At 39.7% G+C, this 17042-nt stretch overlaps 2 protein-coding genes across 3 annotated transcripts; one reads left to right on the top strand and one right to left on the bottom strand.

Annotated features, from left to right (window-relative positions):
• Positions 1-418: 418 nt before the first annotated feature.
• lrit1a (leucine-rich repeat, immunoglobulin-like and transmembrane domains 1a) lies at positions 419-5257 on the bottom strand. Its single transcript, XM_085477625.1, has 4 exons — positions 4845-5257; positions 3950-4410; positions 2787-3092; positions 419-2491 (listed from the first exon to the last, which is right to left on the bottom strand). The coding sequence occupies exons 1-4, from the start codon at positions 4964-4966 to the stop codon at positions 1425-1427; spliced, it is 1956 nt and encodes a 651-aa protein (XP_085333751.1). The 5' UTR covers positions 4967-5257; the 3' UTR covers positions 419-1424.
• An 868-nt stretch (positions 5258-6125) lies between these two features.
• On the top strand, positions 6126-15659 carry rgra (retinal G protein coupled receptor a). 2 transcript variants are annotated; one of them, XM_085477627.1, is made up of 8 exons: positions 6126-6538; positions 6810-6966; positions 7327-7448; positions 7964-8117; positions 8214-8331; positions 12842-12955; positions 13244-13436; positions 14113-15659. In XM_085477627.1, the coding sequence occupies exons 1-7, from the start codon at positions 6460-6462 to the stop codon at positions 13385-13387; spliced, it is 888 nt and encodes a 295-aa protein (XP_085333753.1). In that variant the 5' UTR covers positions 6126-6459; the 3' UTR covers positions 13388-13436; positions 14113-15659. The 2 variants fall into 2 exon arrangements, with proteins under 2 accessions (XP_085333753.1, XP_085333752.1); XM_085477626.1 differs by having other exon boundaries at positions 13244-15659.
• Positions 15660-17042: the final 1383 nt, after the last annotated feature.

Genomic DNA, 17042 nt, shown 5'->3' on the forward strand with positions numbered 1-17042 from the left:
AGTCCACAAAAAAAAAAAAAGATCCTGAATTTGAGGGCTACATTCGTGCTCCAGACATGCCGAGTGCGGCAGACCAGAGAAGCCTATTAAGCTTAATCCCTGACGTACAGTGCAGGAAGAAGTGACATTTAAATCTTGGGCAAGACACGCACGATTAACACTTAGTGTCACTAGGTCTGACCCACTGTGCCTTTTAGATAGCTCTATATTCTGATTAGTAAACTATAAATAGTTCAAAGTTTGATATTGTCCAAGAGATTAAATATGCAGATATATAAACAAAATATTTTTTAATGAACTTTGTAAGTGAAGATTACAGAGACCCATAGTATCTCAGAACCAAAGTATGGAGACTGATTATTATTGTGAGGTGAAGTAGAGTTATAAGAACACACAATATCACTCAAGTACATGCAGTATAAAAGTTTATTTAACTATATTCAAATAGGTAAGTATCATTGGAACGAACAGATCCACTTTTAATGGGGTAATGATGCCTCTAGGTGGCACAAAATAGTCACATGGAAAGATTTTAAGTATGTGCCTCATTGGGGGAATATAAATGATTTAACATTTCCTTTTTGCACCATCTCCACCCTATTTACATTGTGTCATAGTTCAGTCCTTCAGTACTTCTCTCCAGCTCCAGCTTCTCTCCATTCACCAGAGAAATGAACCATGCCTATGTGTATATCTTCTCTCAGAACATATGACAGATATATACAGAGGCACAGAATTAACTGCATATGTATATGTGTACATAATCTGATAAAGTATTTACAAATCATACACATACATATATGATATAAACAATGGATTGTCTACCATTAACTTCCCTTTAAATTAAATTGGATTGGAGAGGTTTCTTCGCTGGGCCGTGCACGTGAGGTGGAATAAAACTTTAGTGTTTGCTGTGCTCTTTCACTTCATGCATCATGTTTTCTTCTTACAGGCTTAGTGATAAAAAACATTCTTTTAGACATAAAAGCATGAGCGCGCTTGCAGTTTAATATTAATGGATGAATATGCGTGTAACAGTCCAGTGAGTTTCACTACATCTGCAAGAAACATGAAATTTTCCAGATCTACGCAGTTTCCCAAATTCTTTAAACTGATATTTCCATTATTGTGCAGCGTGCAAAAGTCCGTTGATAGAAGTTGGCTCTCTGTGGCGGTGGAGTTGGTGGCATTATCCAGCGAGGAGGGATGGGAGGGGGTGTATGGGAGCGCGTTACAGGGGGACTGACGTCAGGATGCTGCTGAGGGGAAGAATATGGGTAATGCTGGGGATACGGATGTGGGTTGAGATGGGGATGAGGGTGCCGGTGGGCATGTGAACGAGTTTTGGGGTTTGGACTGTGACGTGAGTGTGGGTGAGTGCGGGGAAGATGACGTGGAGCAGGAGCCGGAGCTGGAGCATGACGTCAGCAGAAGTACTCATTAGGCTGTCCCTCTATTTTAGCTGTGGCCTCGGAGTCCAGGCTGGAGCGGGCTGACAGCAGCCGGTTGGACTCCTCGGGATTCAGTCTGTTCAAATACTCACCCTCGAGCCCTTTGGCCTTTGTGCCGGGTGAGAGTGTTTCAAATGTAACATATGAATCTTGGATGTCTTTTGATTTCTTTCCCCAGTACTTCTGAATGCGTCTCTTCAGCGCCCCGCAGCATACAATAACAGTGAGCGGGACTGCAATGATACAGGCCACTGTGATCACAATAACATTAATCAGCTTCTGGGTACCAGTAGCACTAGCTGCTTCATCAGTGGAGAATATGACACACTGCTCCTTCTTGGGGATCAGACCCTTCACACACACACAAGCAATGTACTTGGTCCTGGGCACCAAACCATCGATGGTTACACGGTTCTGCCCAGCTCCAACATTGATCTTTCTCATGTCCCTCTCTCCAAACACTGCATAGAGCACACTAAATGCTGTTGTGTTTTTGGCTTTAGGGGCTCTCCAGTTTAGAGAAATTGTATTGTCTGTGTCCCCTACAACTTTTACTGAGCGGACCACTCTGTCCGGGTCCTGCTGTAACGATGAGGCGTTAGCTGCCAAGTTACTTAGATTAGTCTTTTCCAGATCCAGCAGTGCATCTGAGTTGGGGGAGATGGCAGGCCCTGGGGTGGCTCCTTCAGTCAGGCTGTAACTGGATAGTCCAGGATCAGGCCCAACACCAGGCAGGAGGCCAGGATCCAGGGCCGGCAAGGATGAAGGAGCAGAGGTTGGAGCCACATATCTGGCCACCAGTTTCTCCTGGTAGGCAGCTTTGCCCATTTGGTTTGGTTTTTTGATTTTGGGCTTCTTGTCATTGTTGGTTTGGTTCCCCTCTGGTTTTGGCGAGTTGGAGACAACGAGGGAAATGACAGCCTCTGCATTCCCTGCGTAGTTAGTGGCCTTGCAGATGAATTTACCTGAATCACGGTAGGACACTGCTGGTACACTGAGGATTGACCAGGTGATTCCTTCCTTTGAGGTTTCCTGCTGGACTGTAGTGGCAGAGATGGAATAACACAGTTATAAAATAACAACAGAAGAACGATTTAAAAAAAAATAAAGTAATTTGACACCGGAGACGTCCCCTTTGACAAATGTGAAAAGAGACAACAAGCTGGTGATTACACAATGTTGCATTGATGATCAGTGTTGCGTAACTCACTGTGTTGGCAATAGATGTCACTCAGACTTACTAACGCCACTCGTGGCTCTCTATTTAATTAACAGCAGCAATACAGAGCACACAAAATCATCTTATCTCATCTATCCAAATAGCTGCTGACTCACCTGTTCCATTGAGGGCTCGTCCATCTGCCCTGCGCCATGTCAAGTCTGGGATGGGGACGCCAATGGTCCCACACCGGAGCAGCACATTGTTTCCAACAGCGCTCCTTACTCGTGCCACAGCTGTGTGGATACGTGGAAGCTGACAGCGGCGAAGCTCTGCGTCGCTGAACAGGACCCCCGACACGCTCTCCGGAGCTGAACATCGAAGTCTCGTGTCGATGAAAGCCACTGAAAGAGTCGGAGACTTCTGGAACTGGACCAGGTCATAGAGCCGGCAGTCACACACCCAGGGGTTGTCATGGAGACCTAAGGGCAAGGGTACAAGTGAGGCTACAGGAGGAAGACAAGTGTCCAGCTGTGGACGAAGTGATAGACCAGCCTACAGATGGTTGGTGTGGATGTAGGGATGTTAATCCTGTAAGAGGATTAATATTTAATTCATAAACTACATCATGGCCATGACTATGGCAATGATGATGATGATGATGATGATGATGATGATGATGATGATGATGATGATGATGATGATGGTGAAAATTGACTAGAGATCAAGATCAAACTTTGCTGTCATTTCACACTCCCTACAAGAAGATTATAAGAAGACTCGTTGTTGATCACAACACCTCCACCAACAGAGTGCATAGAGTTGTGTGTATTTTTATATATATACAATTTGAACTGTGTTTTTCTTTTTTCTTTTCTTTAATAAAATGTAACTTAAATCCACCCATTATAAGAGATAATGTTTTAAACAAAAGCATCTTAAATCTGCTATGTTACACTCTAAAAGCATGTAATAGATGTCAATATACAGCCTGTTAATATTAGTTATTAAATATGGAATCTAAAGATGAAATATCAAATATTATAAGAGCTTCAGAAATTATTATTGAAATTGTTACCTTCATATTAAAGACAAGATGTTACTTTTTTCCAATGTTACTTTTTATACAATATGTTTTTACTCACCAGAAACAGCTGTTGTTGTCAAATTATATATTGCTTATGTAAGCTTAAGATGCTTTTTAAAAAAATTTAAAAAAAAAGTTGCTTTGCAAAAAGTTAGCACACTTTCATTAAGCTCAGAAGAAAACAATGCACCTAAAATGCACTTTAAAGGATTTAAATGGAGACTTGATGTTAGGATGAGCACTGCCTCTCACCGAGTATCATCTTGGAGCTGTCTGGCCCTTGTGCAGGCTTTGCAGCCAGCCAATTGGACAGCACTTCTGCAGGTAGGGTCACCAGACTGTTGCTGGACAGATCCAAGTAGGTGAGGTTCTTGATGTACGTGGTGGCCTCCGCGGGCAGGGAAGTGAGCTGGTTGTTGTGCAAATCGAGAAGTCTGAGGCTGGGCATATCCATGAGAGATTCCCAAGGAAAGGCGGTAAGGGCATTCCCGTCCAGCCGAAGCTCTTCCAGGTTATAAAGCCCCCGGAAACTGTCCGGGTTCAAGGCGGACAGCGTGTTAAAAGACATCCACAAGAATTCCAAACTGGAGAGGTAGTTGAAGGCTTCGCTGGGTATCTGCTGGATGGATGTCTTCTCAATCCGCAGCTTGGAGGTGTCAATAGGAAACCCGACAGGCACGAGAGATATATCGGGATCATTGCAAATCACGCTCCTAAAAGTCGGAAAATATTTGAGTTAACTTCACAAATTGCATTTGTGCATAGTTTACGAATCACTAAAACTTTAAACTAAATCGACAATTAATGACAACAAATGTGTATTCAAAAGTTCACAAGCAGCAAAAGTTATGTGGATAATGATTTTTTTTAAAAAAAAACTTATTCCCCGTCCTACCAAAACACAAAAAAGCATAGATGAAAGCCTGAAAGTGCCTTTGAAAGATAATCCCGCATTAAATAAAATTGGAGCGGCATGCACTCCCTGAATTATCTTTTGTACACGTGTTCACCTCTGTGCAAACATCTGTCCTCATATGATGACAAAATGCATCACTGTGCAAAAAAACAAATAAAACAAAACAAAGAAACAAACACACAAAAAATACCACACAAGATACATTCATTTCACTTTGGGCATCCAACTTACCTCGCCTTTGATCCATCACTCAGGTTGTGGTAAAAGCAGCTGCACTGCGAAGGGCAGGCGCTCACTGGGGAAAAAAGTTGACCCGTGGCCACGTAGAGCCCCAGCAGCAGGACAAGGAACATTTTGGCCAACTTTTATGCATACGCAATTTGCCTACATGCGCCCACTTTGCGCCCACTGAAGTCAATCAGACTATTTTTTTTCTCTTTCATTTACAGGAATGTCATCCGTACGGCGCTGTCCCACCGCTTCGCTGCCCCATAGTGATCAGACTACTATGAGTCCCGAGATAAAAAAGGATAGACAAGGATTAGCGAAAAGGCTGGCGTTCGTTTCATCTGGATGCGTATTGCCTCCCGGAATCGGATAGGCTGCGCAGAGACGTCCCTATTTATTACCACAGAAAAACACTTCCGAAATGGTCATAATCCACTGTGATGTTTGCTTTTTTTTCTTTGCCTCAAATGTAGCATGTTTATTTGAGCCCTGCCGTGACTGTTAATCATTATGAGTTTTTTCAGTAAGTAGCACGTTTTTTTTACATTACCATCTGAATTTATCCAGATTCTTGATCCTTATGAGACTTGGAGAGATCTCTGTCCCCTCTCCCTATATTGAAACCTGAGGAATCCACAGAAGTCTAGGGACAATAGCATGATTTCATGTAATTTCCACAAATGTTGATCAATAAAGAAAAATCTGAACTTGACTGTTAGTGTTCACAAGTTTTTGTCTTGAAGCACACAAACCCACTGTGTGCTATATTGTTTGTTTGTTTTTTATGCTGGTCCAGTTTTTGTTTTTATCCTCTATCATTTTAGGCACCTTGCACAGCTGATTTAACCACTTGATGTCAGTCTGTTGATCAAAATCTTTGATTCTTTGCACACAAGAACAAAAAATTATAAACAGAGATACAGAACAGCAGCACTGGCATGGCTCCGCTGTAGAGTGCTTCCAATAAATAATTGGTTAAGATAGCTTTACTGAATTGCAACACATTGCACACACAGGCTGCAAAGCACTGGTGTGAAAACGGTAGTCTTAATCTTAATCTTAATTTTGAATAATGTGTATGAATGCAGATAATAGCAAATGCCCACAGACATTTATCACTGTGTATTTTTAGTATTATGGCTTCAGTTGTACTTTTTAGGCTTTTCAGTTTTAAATCTAAACACTGATGCATGGGGAATGCAGGTGTGGTTCTGATTGGCAGGGGCATTGTTTTGCAAACACTTGTTGTGCCTCCATGAAGCAAACCTGTGTATATACACGGCTGTGGACTCGGTCAAACCCGAGTCTCGTCGTTTAACTTCAGCAGCCGCTGCATCCTCACCGGGACACCACAACACAAAGGCTTGTTGTGCAATTAATAGAAGGCTTTATTGTTGCGGCGCGTAAATGCGCATTAAGGGTTATGTTCCGCGTTCATTAAGACATTCCTGCGCGGATTGGGGCGACAGAGAGGCTTTACATAATAAACTGCAAGCATTCACGTGAAATGCCCCTTTAAAAGCCGGCTCTCTTCGGTCACACCGAGGGGCATCGTAAACAAGCGGAACGAGAGGAGTCTGTGACAGCTGCACTTTGGTGTGTCAAACCAGGCTTCAGGATGGTTTCTTCGTACCCTTTACCGGAGGGCTTCTCCGAGTTTGATGTGTTTTCCCTGGGATCTTGTCTGCTTGTGGAGGGTAAGTTATGTCTTGGAATTCAGCCAAATACTACGAGGACTTTGCCTGCTGTGTTTGCCATTAACCTACGCCAGGACATGTCTCCTCCCGGTCACTGACACGGACCCGTTTCTCTGTAAACTTGCAAAATAATGCTTACTTATGGTCTAAAAACAAAATAAAATAAAAATGAATGCGACGAATTTCGCCTGAGGTGTGAGCTATTTCGCAGTAAGCATCGCTGTGCGCGCTGATTTGCATTGTGTGCGTTTTTTGTTCCCCTTCCCCAAAGGTCTGCTGGGCTTCTTTCTAAATGCGGTCACAATGCTTGCTTTCCTCAAAGTGAGAGAACTGAGGACTCCCAGCAATTTCCTAGTATTCAGTTTAGCAATGGCTGATATTGGCATCTCCATGAACGCCACGATCGCCGCTTTCTCCAGCTTTCTGAGGTGAGTGATGTAACCACCCCTTTCATAATGGACATCGAGGTCCATCCGCATGTGGGTGGGATGAAATGTAATGAGAAAATAATGCCGGTGACAATAGGCTACTGCTGGCCACCTGTTGTGACGAATCATCTGTACAGAGCTGTATAATCGATGTAGAGTGGTCCAATTAAGGCTGTACAGTGAAGAGGGTCAGTACAGAGCATATTCAAACTGCAATCAGGAAATGAGACACGTTGCTCTCAGTGTTCACCAGTTCATGGATTAAATGTTATACTAGTGATTTGTTTATGTATTTTACTAAAATTGGTGCTTAAGGGGTTTCTTGTGTCAGTCAACTTTGAATACATCCTCTGTCTTTAGGTATTGGCCTTATGGCTCTGATGGATGCCAGACTCATGGTTTCCAGGGCTTCATGACAGCTCTTGCCAGCATCCACTTTGTAGCTGCTGTTGCCTGGGACAGATATCACCAGTACTGCACCAGTAAGTCAATATCTGGCTGATGATACCAAATGCAGTCAACTTTTCCTCTCCTATGTTGCACAAATGTGCACATAAATCAGCCAAGTACACTGCTGTCTTTAAATTTTCTACAGACAAAATAATGAGACAATATGCAAATAAATAGCAACCTGAACAGTTGCTATAACACAGGCTGACACCTCTGTACTAAAACTGCAACCTGGAAGGCTTGAGTGTTAACAATAAGTCCTACACCTTATTTTTAAACATCATTACCAGGGTACATGGGCAAGAGGAAATGACTCAACTCAAATGTCCCTTGGTTAGTGCAGGGTTTATTACACTGTTGTTAACTCTGTTATAACTGTTGCAAACAAGCAGCTCTAGTTAAGATATTAGTTTAGCTAAGAATGCACATTTGTTTCTTAGCAGCAGTGTGACATTTAAAACAGAAACAAAATCAGTAGCCTACTTGAGTATGCATTCATTGTGTTGCTGGTGTTTAGACTAGTCATAAAGAATATTGTTCTTCCCAGGGACAAAGCTGCAGTGGAGCAGTGCCATCACTCTGGCTGTGTTTGTGTGGCTGTTCACTGCCTTCTGGTCCGCCATGCCCCTCATTGGCTGGGGAGAGTACGACTACGAGCCCCTCAGGACTTGCTGCACACTGGACTACAGCAAGGGAGACAGGTACCATATACAAACATAATTTCTGCACAGTGCTTGCAAGATAAATATATGTTATTTTCACTTTTTTTAACCTGCTGTGTGTGTCTCTGTCCATAGAAACTACGTGTCCTACTTGGTTCCAATGAGCATCTTCAACATGGGTATCCAGGTGTTTGTCGTCATGTCTTCTTACCAATCCATTGCACAGAAATTCAAGAAGACAGGAAACCCCAGAGTAAGTTCAGTAAATTAAATTATGCACAAACTTTAGCAACATAAGATTAGAAGAAGATGTCTTTTGCTGGGGAAAAAGGTGTTGTAGATTGCACTGATATCCAGATTCACTTTGGAGTAGCAAGAAACGCATACAGAACAAATCCAAACAAGTTTAACTGAATTTTGGGAATTACTCCAAAATCAAAGAATCTGACATTTATAAGAACAGATGCATAAATCCTCTAAAATATGTAGTCCTTGTAAAGGCTCTCTATGCTTTGAAGTTGCCCACTGAAAGAAATCAGAGGGATTCTCCTCAACCTAGCATAAGCACAATAGCCTCATGTGGCCTTTATTCAGAGACACAAAACAGTGTGTGAATGAAGAGCATTTACGCTGGGATATATGTAGGTCATTACCACAGGGTGAAGATCAGTGGCTTTAGCTGGGAATGTGGGTACTGGTGTGCAGTGAGAAGAACAATGTTCATTAGGGGAGTTCTGGAGGGGTTGAATCAGGTGACCCGCTTTGTGTTGCATAAGCTCATTACTTACAGTCATCCGAGCTGGCTGGAGGGACACTTTGATTACAAACACAAACTGCCCAGTAGATGCACCCAGTACTCCACCAGAGAATAGAGATGGCACGATACCACTTTTTCATGTCCAATACCGATATCATAAATTTGGATATCTGCTGATACCGATATGAATCTGATATAGTGTGTTTTTTAATCAATAAAACAGTTTTTTTAAATATCTTGCTGCTTTTTGTATAAGTTCATACTCAAGTTTAAAAACAAACAAAAACTAAAGCTATTCTGTTATACCTGTATGCAAAAAATACACTACACCCAAAATATTTCATAGTTCAGCAATACTGATCAATCTAATAAACTTAAACCTACTCCATCCTTCCTATTCTGGTATTTTAAAGAGTAAGCAACCTAACTAATAGGGCTCTAAAACTCCCAGCAAAAAAAAAAAAAAAATAGGGAACCACCCACCCTCCACCTCATGATGCTTAATTGATGTAATCAACTTTAATTTGATGCAGTGTGGGGAAAAAATGCACAGAAATCAATTATTTTTCAAGAATAATTAAATAGATTCAACATCTTTCGTCAACAGAACTGCAGACTGCACAGATGGTATCTTCCCAAAGGAAAAAGTACTATAGCTTACTAGGGTATATTAGACTTAATAGTTACTATGTACAGTAATGGACTTCTATAAATTTTACATCAGATTAAAACTTTGGTTGTAAGATTCAGATAATTATTTATTAAAAGCTGGACATTTTAAATGAGAATAAGAAAGAAAAGTATGTCTTTGTGCCCCCTTTCCCTGTTCATGCCCTATCGGCCCCCCTGGCTAAACTTTGCTAGATCCGCCCCTGCACAGTTACCAGCCGTCAGCTGCGTAGAAAAAGATCCTGGTGTAGAAAGTAATATTAAATAAATTCTAACAACAGCTTATCAAGCTTAAACGTGCTGCTGTTGTTCAGCCGCTGGTTTCCTCTTTCTGGCGCGAAGTGAGCGATAGACAAGCAAGAGCGATGGACTCGCGACAGAAAAGCCGATCAGCTGATCATTGATCAGTTTCATGATTTCATGATTGAAGTAGCAGCAGGAGAGGGAGGGAGAGAGAAGAGACAGTCGCTCCATATATCGGCTGTAAAGCTTAACGCGGGAATGTTTCACAAACATTCAGAGATGAACTTACATACTTGCTTTACTTCTCTCTGGGATAACTTCCTCGGAGATGAAATGCCAGATTGGTAGGCTATACACACAGCCGCTCTATCACCTGAGGCATACTGCTGCCACGGTTAATGATCCAAGTTATGCCTTGTCGCAAGTTTTGTGAGGTGCTTTTTTTTATATTTAATGGATCGATTACATTTTTTATTTCTCTCCGATATCCGATCCAATTTACGTCAGTATCTGACCAATACCGATACTAATATTTGGATCGGTCCATTTCTACCAGAGAACAGTAATTATGTAATAATCAAACAGTTTACAGTCAAATTATTAGAAAAGGGGGAAAGTCTGCATTAAAACTTGGAAGCAGAACAACGCCTAGGAATGTGACACAACCTAAATTAAGGAGAGAAAATGGTCACAAATAATTTGGGGTTATCTAAAAGAAAACTCCATCTTGTAAATGTGTAATCAGTTTTACAGAGCTGATCATTATCCCTTCTGGAAAGGTTCAAGCATAAGCAAATGTCAGTGTTTCTTTTCAGCTACTTACAGATGATTAAATATAAGTATGTAGGGAATCCCCGATATATGTGGATGGAGTTCGGAGATTCTTTTCACAGTCTCAGCACCACACAGATTCACCATGGTGCTAGAACACTTGGACATTTTGACTTTAAGTGGACTCGTATGTCATTGAGGTTTTTTTTTTCTTTTGGTTTGTTTGTATTAGAAAAAGACAGAAAACAGTAGTTTGTGAGCCACAGATTTATCTGCCAGGCACAACAGCAGTAAGTGCCTGATCAGGATTTAACAGACAGTGACTTTGTGTACTCTTCCACAGCTCAGACAGATCACAGTTTCTTAGCTATAGTTCCATTATAGCTGTTGGGACAATTTTATTTAGTTTTTTGTAAGCTTAGTATATTTGCTGTTATTTAAAGTACAGCCTGTTTAAGTCAGCAATATTTTTTCCGTCTTTTTAGCTTTAATAATAGAGACTTTGTGGTACTGTGCAGTGTTTACATGTTCTCCCTGTGCTTTTGTGGGTTCTCTCTGGGTACTCTGATTCCCTCCCATGGGCCAAAGAGACGAATGTTAAGTTAATTAGTGAGTCTAAATTTGATGTAGGTGTGGATGTGAGCATGAATGGCTGGCTCTGTGTTAGCCCTGTAATTTGTCTGGCAGCCTGCCTAGTGTGTATTGTGTGTCTCACCCACTGTCAGGGGTGATACAGAAAATAGATGGACGGATGGGATTTTTATAAGCTTAAATCAGGCTAATGTCCAGCAAAAGCACTACAGTGCATATGGCTTTATTTTGATAAAGTATCATTAAACACAGAGAATTTTGTCTATTCTTGTCTGACTTGGTCTGATTGTTATCACTTCTTTATTTCGAGCATTTTGGAGTCTTCATCTTTCTCTGGGGATAAATTAAACAATCCTCTATAAACAAAACTATTTTATTTACCTCATGAACCTAGAAGCAAGCTCATTTTACTGAGATAACATTAACACTCAGTGTAGGACGGTCTTTCACAAACACACATTTGATAAAATGGCCTCAAAAACAAATTGTTTATAGAGGTTTAGCTAATGTAATGTTCCCATTTGAAAGTCAGTTCATTCAATTCTACCAAATTGGTAGCAGTTCACCTAGATTGCACTGCCAACATCGTCCTCATAGAGCCTAAAGTTTAAACCTGCTTTCATACAAAAAATGAAAGCCCACAAAATATTTGAAAATCACTAATGTACTCTGATTGCTTGGCACCTGTTTTCAAAAGATTACTATATCACAAATCAGGAGCAAAACAAGAACTTATATGTCTTTATAAGAGGCAGCTGGTTGTGATGGTAGCCCAGTTAGTTGGGTGCTGCTTGAAATGTGTGAAATCATTATGGAGAATTTTTTAAAGCTGCTTTGGTGCATACAGAAATGTGTTTTACTGAAATTTAACACTTTTTTTTAATCTCGACCCCAGCTATCAAATTAAATTTTTTAGAAAAAAAGTGTTCGGACTTTCCTTTTACAATGGGTCTTTAAGGACTCACTGTCTGGTTTCCCTATGGACGGTCTGTTTCCCAGGCAGTACAAACTGAGTGTGTAATAATAGCCTATTAAATAAGTAAGTAAATATTTATTTATAAAACATCCTTCAAGATAAATATCACAAAGTGCTTCACAATGAAATCATATGTTTTTCATCCCACTTTTAAATCAAACATAAACCCCGGTTTTTCATCATTTCTTATGTGTAGCATACATTTGTGGAGCTCTGTGAACAGAGTAAATCTAAACTCAATCTGTGCACACAGTAACCCAAAAAGTTACTATACAATTAAATGACCAAAAAGTGACAAATAGACATTTGTATGCACAGTAAGCAAAAGTGTTCAGTTCTGTGAGGTCAAAAATCTTTTTTTTTAAGGTAATATAGTGTCAGTGAAACGATGTTAAGAAAACTAAAGCTACTTATAGGTAGGAATTGTGAAAACTATATGTAAATTTGTCAGTGCTGCTTTGTATGTGTGAACTGAATAATGTCTGCTTTCAGCCTTGGATTACACAGACCTGCCCTCTCATTCACCCACTCAGTGTTTTTGTTTTGTAGCTTAGCATTGATGATCTTAGTACAAACTCGTTTTCACCAGGGCATGTGACTTGCCTCCAAGCAGACAACCTCATGACACAAAGCCTTTTTCTCACCTTCACTCTTTGTGGTTTGCTAATCATTTTTGTTCTTATCCTCTCTTTTTCCCACTTTTCATTCCTTTGCACATTAATCCTCCCTCCACTACCTATTGTTTCCCCTCCACAGTTCAACCCCAACACTCCTCTGAAGACTATGCTGTTCTGCTGGGGGCCCTATGGGATCCTGGCTTTCTATGCTGCTGTGGAGAATGCAAACCTTGTCTCACCTAAGCTCAGAATGGTAACAACTATCATTACATACTTTGGCACAAAGTTTTTCTGACTCCACTTAGTAATGCATTAAAGAAATACAGCTTAGCTTAGCTGCTTGTTTTTGCATGTAGTTCAAATGTACATATTTAATATAAAACATTTGTTCCTTGAATTTAAAGAATTCTGCCCTTTGTTACAGAAGACATGCAAAGCGCCATGTAGAGTCCAAAACATGAATAAACAACACAAATTATTTCCTAATATTTCTGCTAAGAAAAATCTAATTGACCATAATATTTGGGTCCTGTCTCTGCAGATCGCGCCTATCCTGGCTAAGACTACTCCCACCTTCAATGCCCTCCTGTACGCACTGGGAAATGAGAACTACAGAGGCGGCATTTGGCAGTTAATCACCGGGGAAAAGATTGATGTGCCTCAAATTGAGAACAAGTCCAAATAAACTGAGCATGCAATAATTACATGCATTCTGTCCTTGTGGTTTCTCGCAGGTACATAGATGTTTGTGAGTGTCTGTGCATTTTGTGTGTCTTGAGCAGTGGTAGCCATTGCACCTGTTCTGCTCCCCGTTGTGTCTGCAGTTGTATTTCTAAAATGATTGTCACATTACAAAATAAACATATGAAATAACAAGTACCTCCTAATGGACTTTGGGAGATCAGCATTAGTTTATTGTGCTGTTTAATAATATACAGTTCCATACACAACAGCAGAAACTTTGGGCTTGGCTACTTCTGTAACCACATGAATTTCTCTGTCACTCAATTCAAATGTGATTTGTTTTAATTTTGAGTTCAGAATTAAACATATCCATCCATTCATGTTAATCCAGTTAGTTTTAATGCAAACACTCCTGCAGAGCAAGTGATGCACAGAGCAAATATGACTATTTATTCTTTTACAGACTCTGCTACAGCAGCCTGGGATATTTTAATCATTTTTCACTTTGCTTATAGTGCAAATGTCCTTGCAGACAGCAATCAGAGCATTTTCTCCTTACTAGTTGCCTATTTTGCTATCTGGTTGAAGATGAAAGGCTCTTAAATAGATTAATTCAGCTAAAAAAGAGACATCACAGTCTGACATTCAGTTTCTTAATCTTTATGGTGCCTGTTAATGAAATATGAAAGCGCATTCAGGCCACTGATATCCCATCATGTGTTGCAGGGTTGTGAGTGATCTCTCTCACCAGGATGGAAGTGCATTAATCCTCTAAAAAAAGAGAACCATTCTTGAATTCACAGCCCCTACAACACTCTGCCTGTAGATCGACTAAACATGCTTCTTTCCTCCACGCCAGCATCTAAAGTTTGCTATAACAATACAATATCACCAAGAACTGAATAAATCAGTGTTATTTACTGAGGCGAATTCATGTCTGGTCCAGAGTGCTCTATGAATTAATGTTCAAGGAACATTTCACTTCATCCATTTGACTTCTGCATATCATGAAATTTGTTTTTACTTTGATGTTTATGTAAAATACACCATTGTTTAAGCACAACATTGAACAATACACAGTACCATACTGGTTATTATAAAATGACTATTTTTTTTAAGTAGGTTTCAGAAACCACGTACCACATTCTTATGGTTTTCTTTTACCAACTGTTGATACTCGTAATATGAAATGCTAAAATGTATAACACACGTAAACTTTTGGAAAACAGCAGAGTGCTTCAGAATTTAATATAAAAGTTGTTTTAAAAAGGATATGTTTTTAAAGATGAGGACTACTTTAACAAATCATTTTTCTGTTTTATGTTACAACATAAAATACATTTGAGTCATTGGAGTCAGAAAACAAGAATTTGGTGCCCACGTTTCAAAGTACTTTTATTTTTCTCCAATCCGCATACACACACCCCGACTACTATTTGGTCCTTTAGCAAGTTGCACCTCAACCAGATGCTTTTAGCAGCCATAAACAAGCTTCTGTATAATTGTGGTTTAATATTTGATCACTCTTCTTGGCAGAATTGGTAGAGTTCATTTTAATTAGTTGGGTTCCTGGCACGAATGGATTTTATGCACAGTCCACAAATGTTCAGTAGGGTTGAGGTCAGGGCTTTGGGAAGGCTGTTTCAGAAGTTTATTGTTAGCCTAATTTATTGATTCCAAAATCAGTTTTGATGTGTATTTGTGACTGTGCCAAAATAGCTCAATCTTTGTCTCGTCTGACCATACAATTAAACTTTTCTACTGAAGTCATTTGACGTATTAATTGGGCAGATCCAAATTTTAGTCAAGATCGAAGGTGTTGAGTTTGGAGCAAGGGCTTTATTCTTGTTGGTGCCCTCAGTTTGCTCTCATCTGAGGGTGACAGTTTGGATTTTTTACCAGTACTTGGCAAAGCGGTGACACATTCGAATAACTTATCGTTATGTACAACTAATTGAACTGATTACTGTGGACTGGCAGGTGTTTAGAAATGCCTCCAAGAGACTTTCCTGGGAAAATGCAATGAATGAAATAAATGAGGTCCTTTCAAATCTTAAATATTAGTTGGTGGAATTTGAAAGACAACAATTCTACTCTACAATGTATACAGTAGATTTTGTATAATGACCGGTCCCTATAAAATCCTATAAATACTGGAAAACATTGTTTTTGTGTGGCTGATGTAATGTTTATAATTTGCAGTCATCCTGATTAATCTAAAACAGTGACAACATGCACTCAATATCCATTCAATAATCAAATAATAAAGAATTGCAGATAGATAAACTCTCTTGTCTTTTCTTATCATTTTATTCATGTTCAAAAAGATTATGATGCTTATCTAACAAATGTAAATTACCATTAATGACTGACAGTCCTTGTGAGGTTTAAATAGCAGCTATGTGTGCAGTGCTGGAAACCTCTTTCTCTTGAATCTTAACTTGAGAATTCAAATGAAAAGATGCACAGAGCAAGTTCAACACTTGGAATCAGCTAAACAAGGAAAAAGGATTTGCCTGGTCATGAAACTGCTTGTCCATGAATTATCCAATTACTTTTGACCCTCTGAAAATATGGAATGATGTGTAAAGGGGGTTGTAATTCCTAAAAAACACTAATTCCAAATTTTTCTGAAAAGCTTGAATTAATATTGAAACACTGCAGGTCAATCACATCTTGATTGTTTGCTTTAAAATCCACTGTAGTTGTGTACAGGAGGTAAACTATCAAATAAAATTCACCATTATCAAAAATAAGCATCAAGATCTAACTGTATAAAGATCTGATGTATACAGTATGTATTGTTGCGTGTATTTCTACTCTTCAGTATCGCTATTTGTACTTGAGTTTAGCTCTGGGTATTTCTTCCTCCACCGGATGTGTGTCAGGGTGATTACACTGTAGTATTCATTCAACCAGCATTGTGGACCTAACACTCAGTGGATGTAACATACAGTAGAAGCCCCCAGTTGGTGTTTTTAAGCAGATTAACTGATGACAGTCTGTCAGTTGAGTGTGTTGTTGCATAATTAAGAACTGCTGACACATGTGTCATCAGCAACTTTCTCATTTATTGCAGGTAAGTCAACCATTTTCCATTAGAAATTGGACATTTATGGTTCCTTGATCTGTACTTGAAAAAAAGGACTATTTCTGCTAGATGCAAGAGTCCTCTAGAGATTATTTTAGTAATTATCAACATAAAATAACCACCAGAGCCTTAATGACATGTACATTGAAGTGCCCGGACACTGGTGGGCATATGGAGCTGTCATCTGGTAGGAAGGGTTATTCTGACCCCACTTCCTGAACCGCTGCAGGCCGTTATTAACTGCCAACATGAAAGGATCTGTTGTTTCAAAGAGCATTATGCAATAAATAATTAGAAAGTCAGTTCACCACCAGAGTAAAATAGTAGTAACCCAGCGCTTATCATTTCAGCTCCTATCTGGTATCGCCATAATTTCTCCAGGAATCAAAATAGTGGAACATCTTCAACTCAGCAATTTTAAGTAAAATGAAAAGTACAGGAAGCTTATATTTTCTAGATAATAAAATATTAAACAAGAAAAAAAATAAGAAAATACTTGTTTCTGTGCAGTATGTTATCCCTGACTATGAAGAATTGCTGTGAAACACTTAAGGATAGAGATAAA

The sequence above is a fragment of the Copadichromis virginalis genome, linkage group LG13 (assembly GCF_057382275.1).
Source record: "Copadichromis virginalis isolate Kocher_CV1m ecotype Utaka linkage group LG13, C_Virginalis_male_GT1.1, whole genome shotgun sequence".
NCBI lineage: Eukaryota > Metazoa > Chordata > Actinopteri > Cichliformes > Cichlidae > Copadichromis > Copadichromis virginalis.

Coding starts and splice junctions, on each gene's coding strand:
- rgra (XM_085477626.1), top strand. CDS start 6,460: ATGGTTTCTTCGTACCCTTTACCGGAGGGCTTCTCCGAGTTTGATGTG. Junction 7,449..7,963: donor ATATCACCAGTACTGCACCA/GTAAGTCAATAT, acceptor TGTTCTTCCCAG/GGACAAAGCTGCAGTGGAGC. Junction 8,118..8,213: donor GACTACAGCAAGGGAGACAG/GTACCATATACA, acceptor CTCTGTCCATAG/AAACTACGTGTCCTACTTGG.
- lrit1a (XM_085477625.1), bottom strand. CDS start 4,966: ATGTTCCTTGTCCTGCTGCTGGGGCTCTACGTGGCCACGGGTCAACTT. Junction 4,411..4,844: donor AGTGATGGATCAAAGGCGAG/GTAAGTTGGATG, acceptor TCCGACTTTTAG/GAGCGTGATTTGCAATGATC. Junction 2,492..2,786: donor ACGAGCCCTCAATGGAACAG/GTGAGTCAGCAG, acceptor CTGCCACTACAG/TCCAGCAGGAAACCTCAAAG.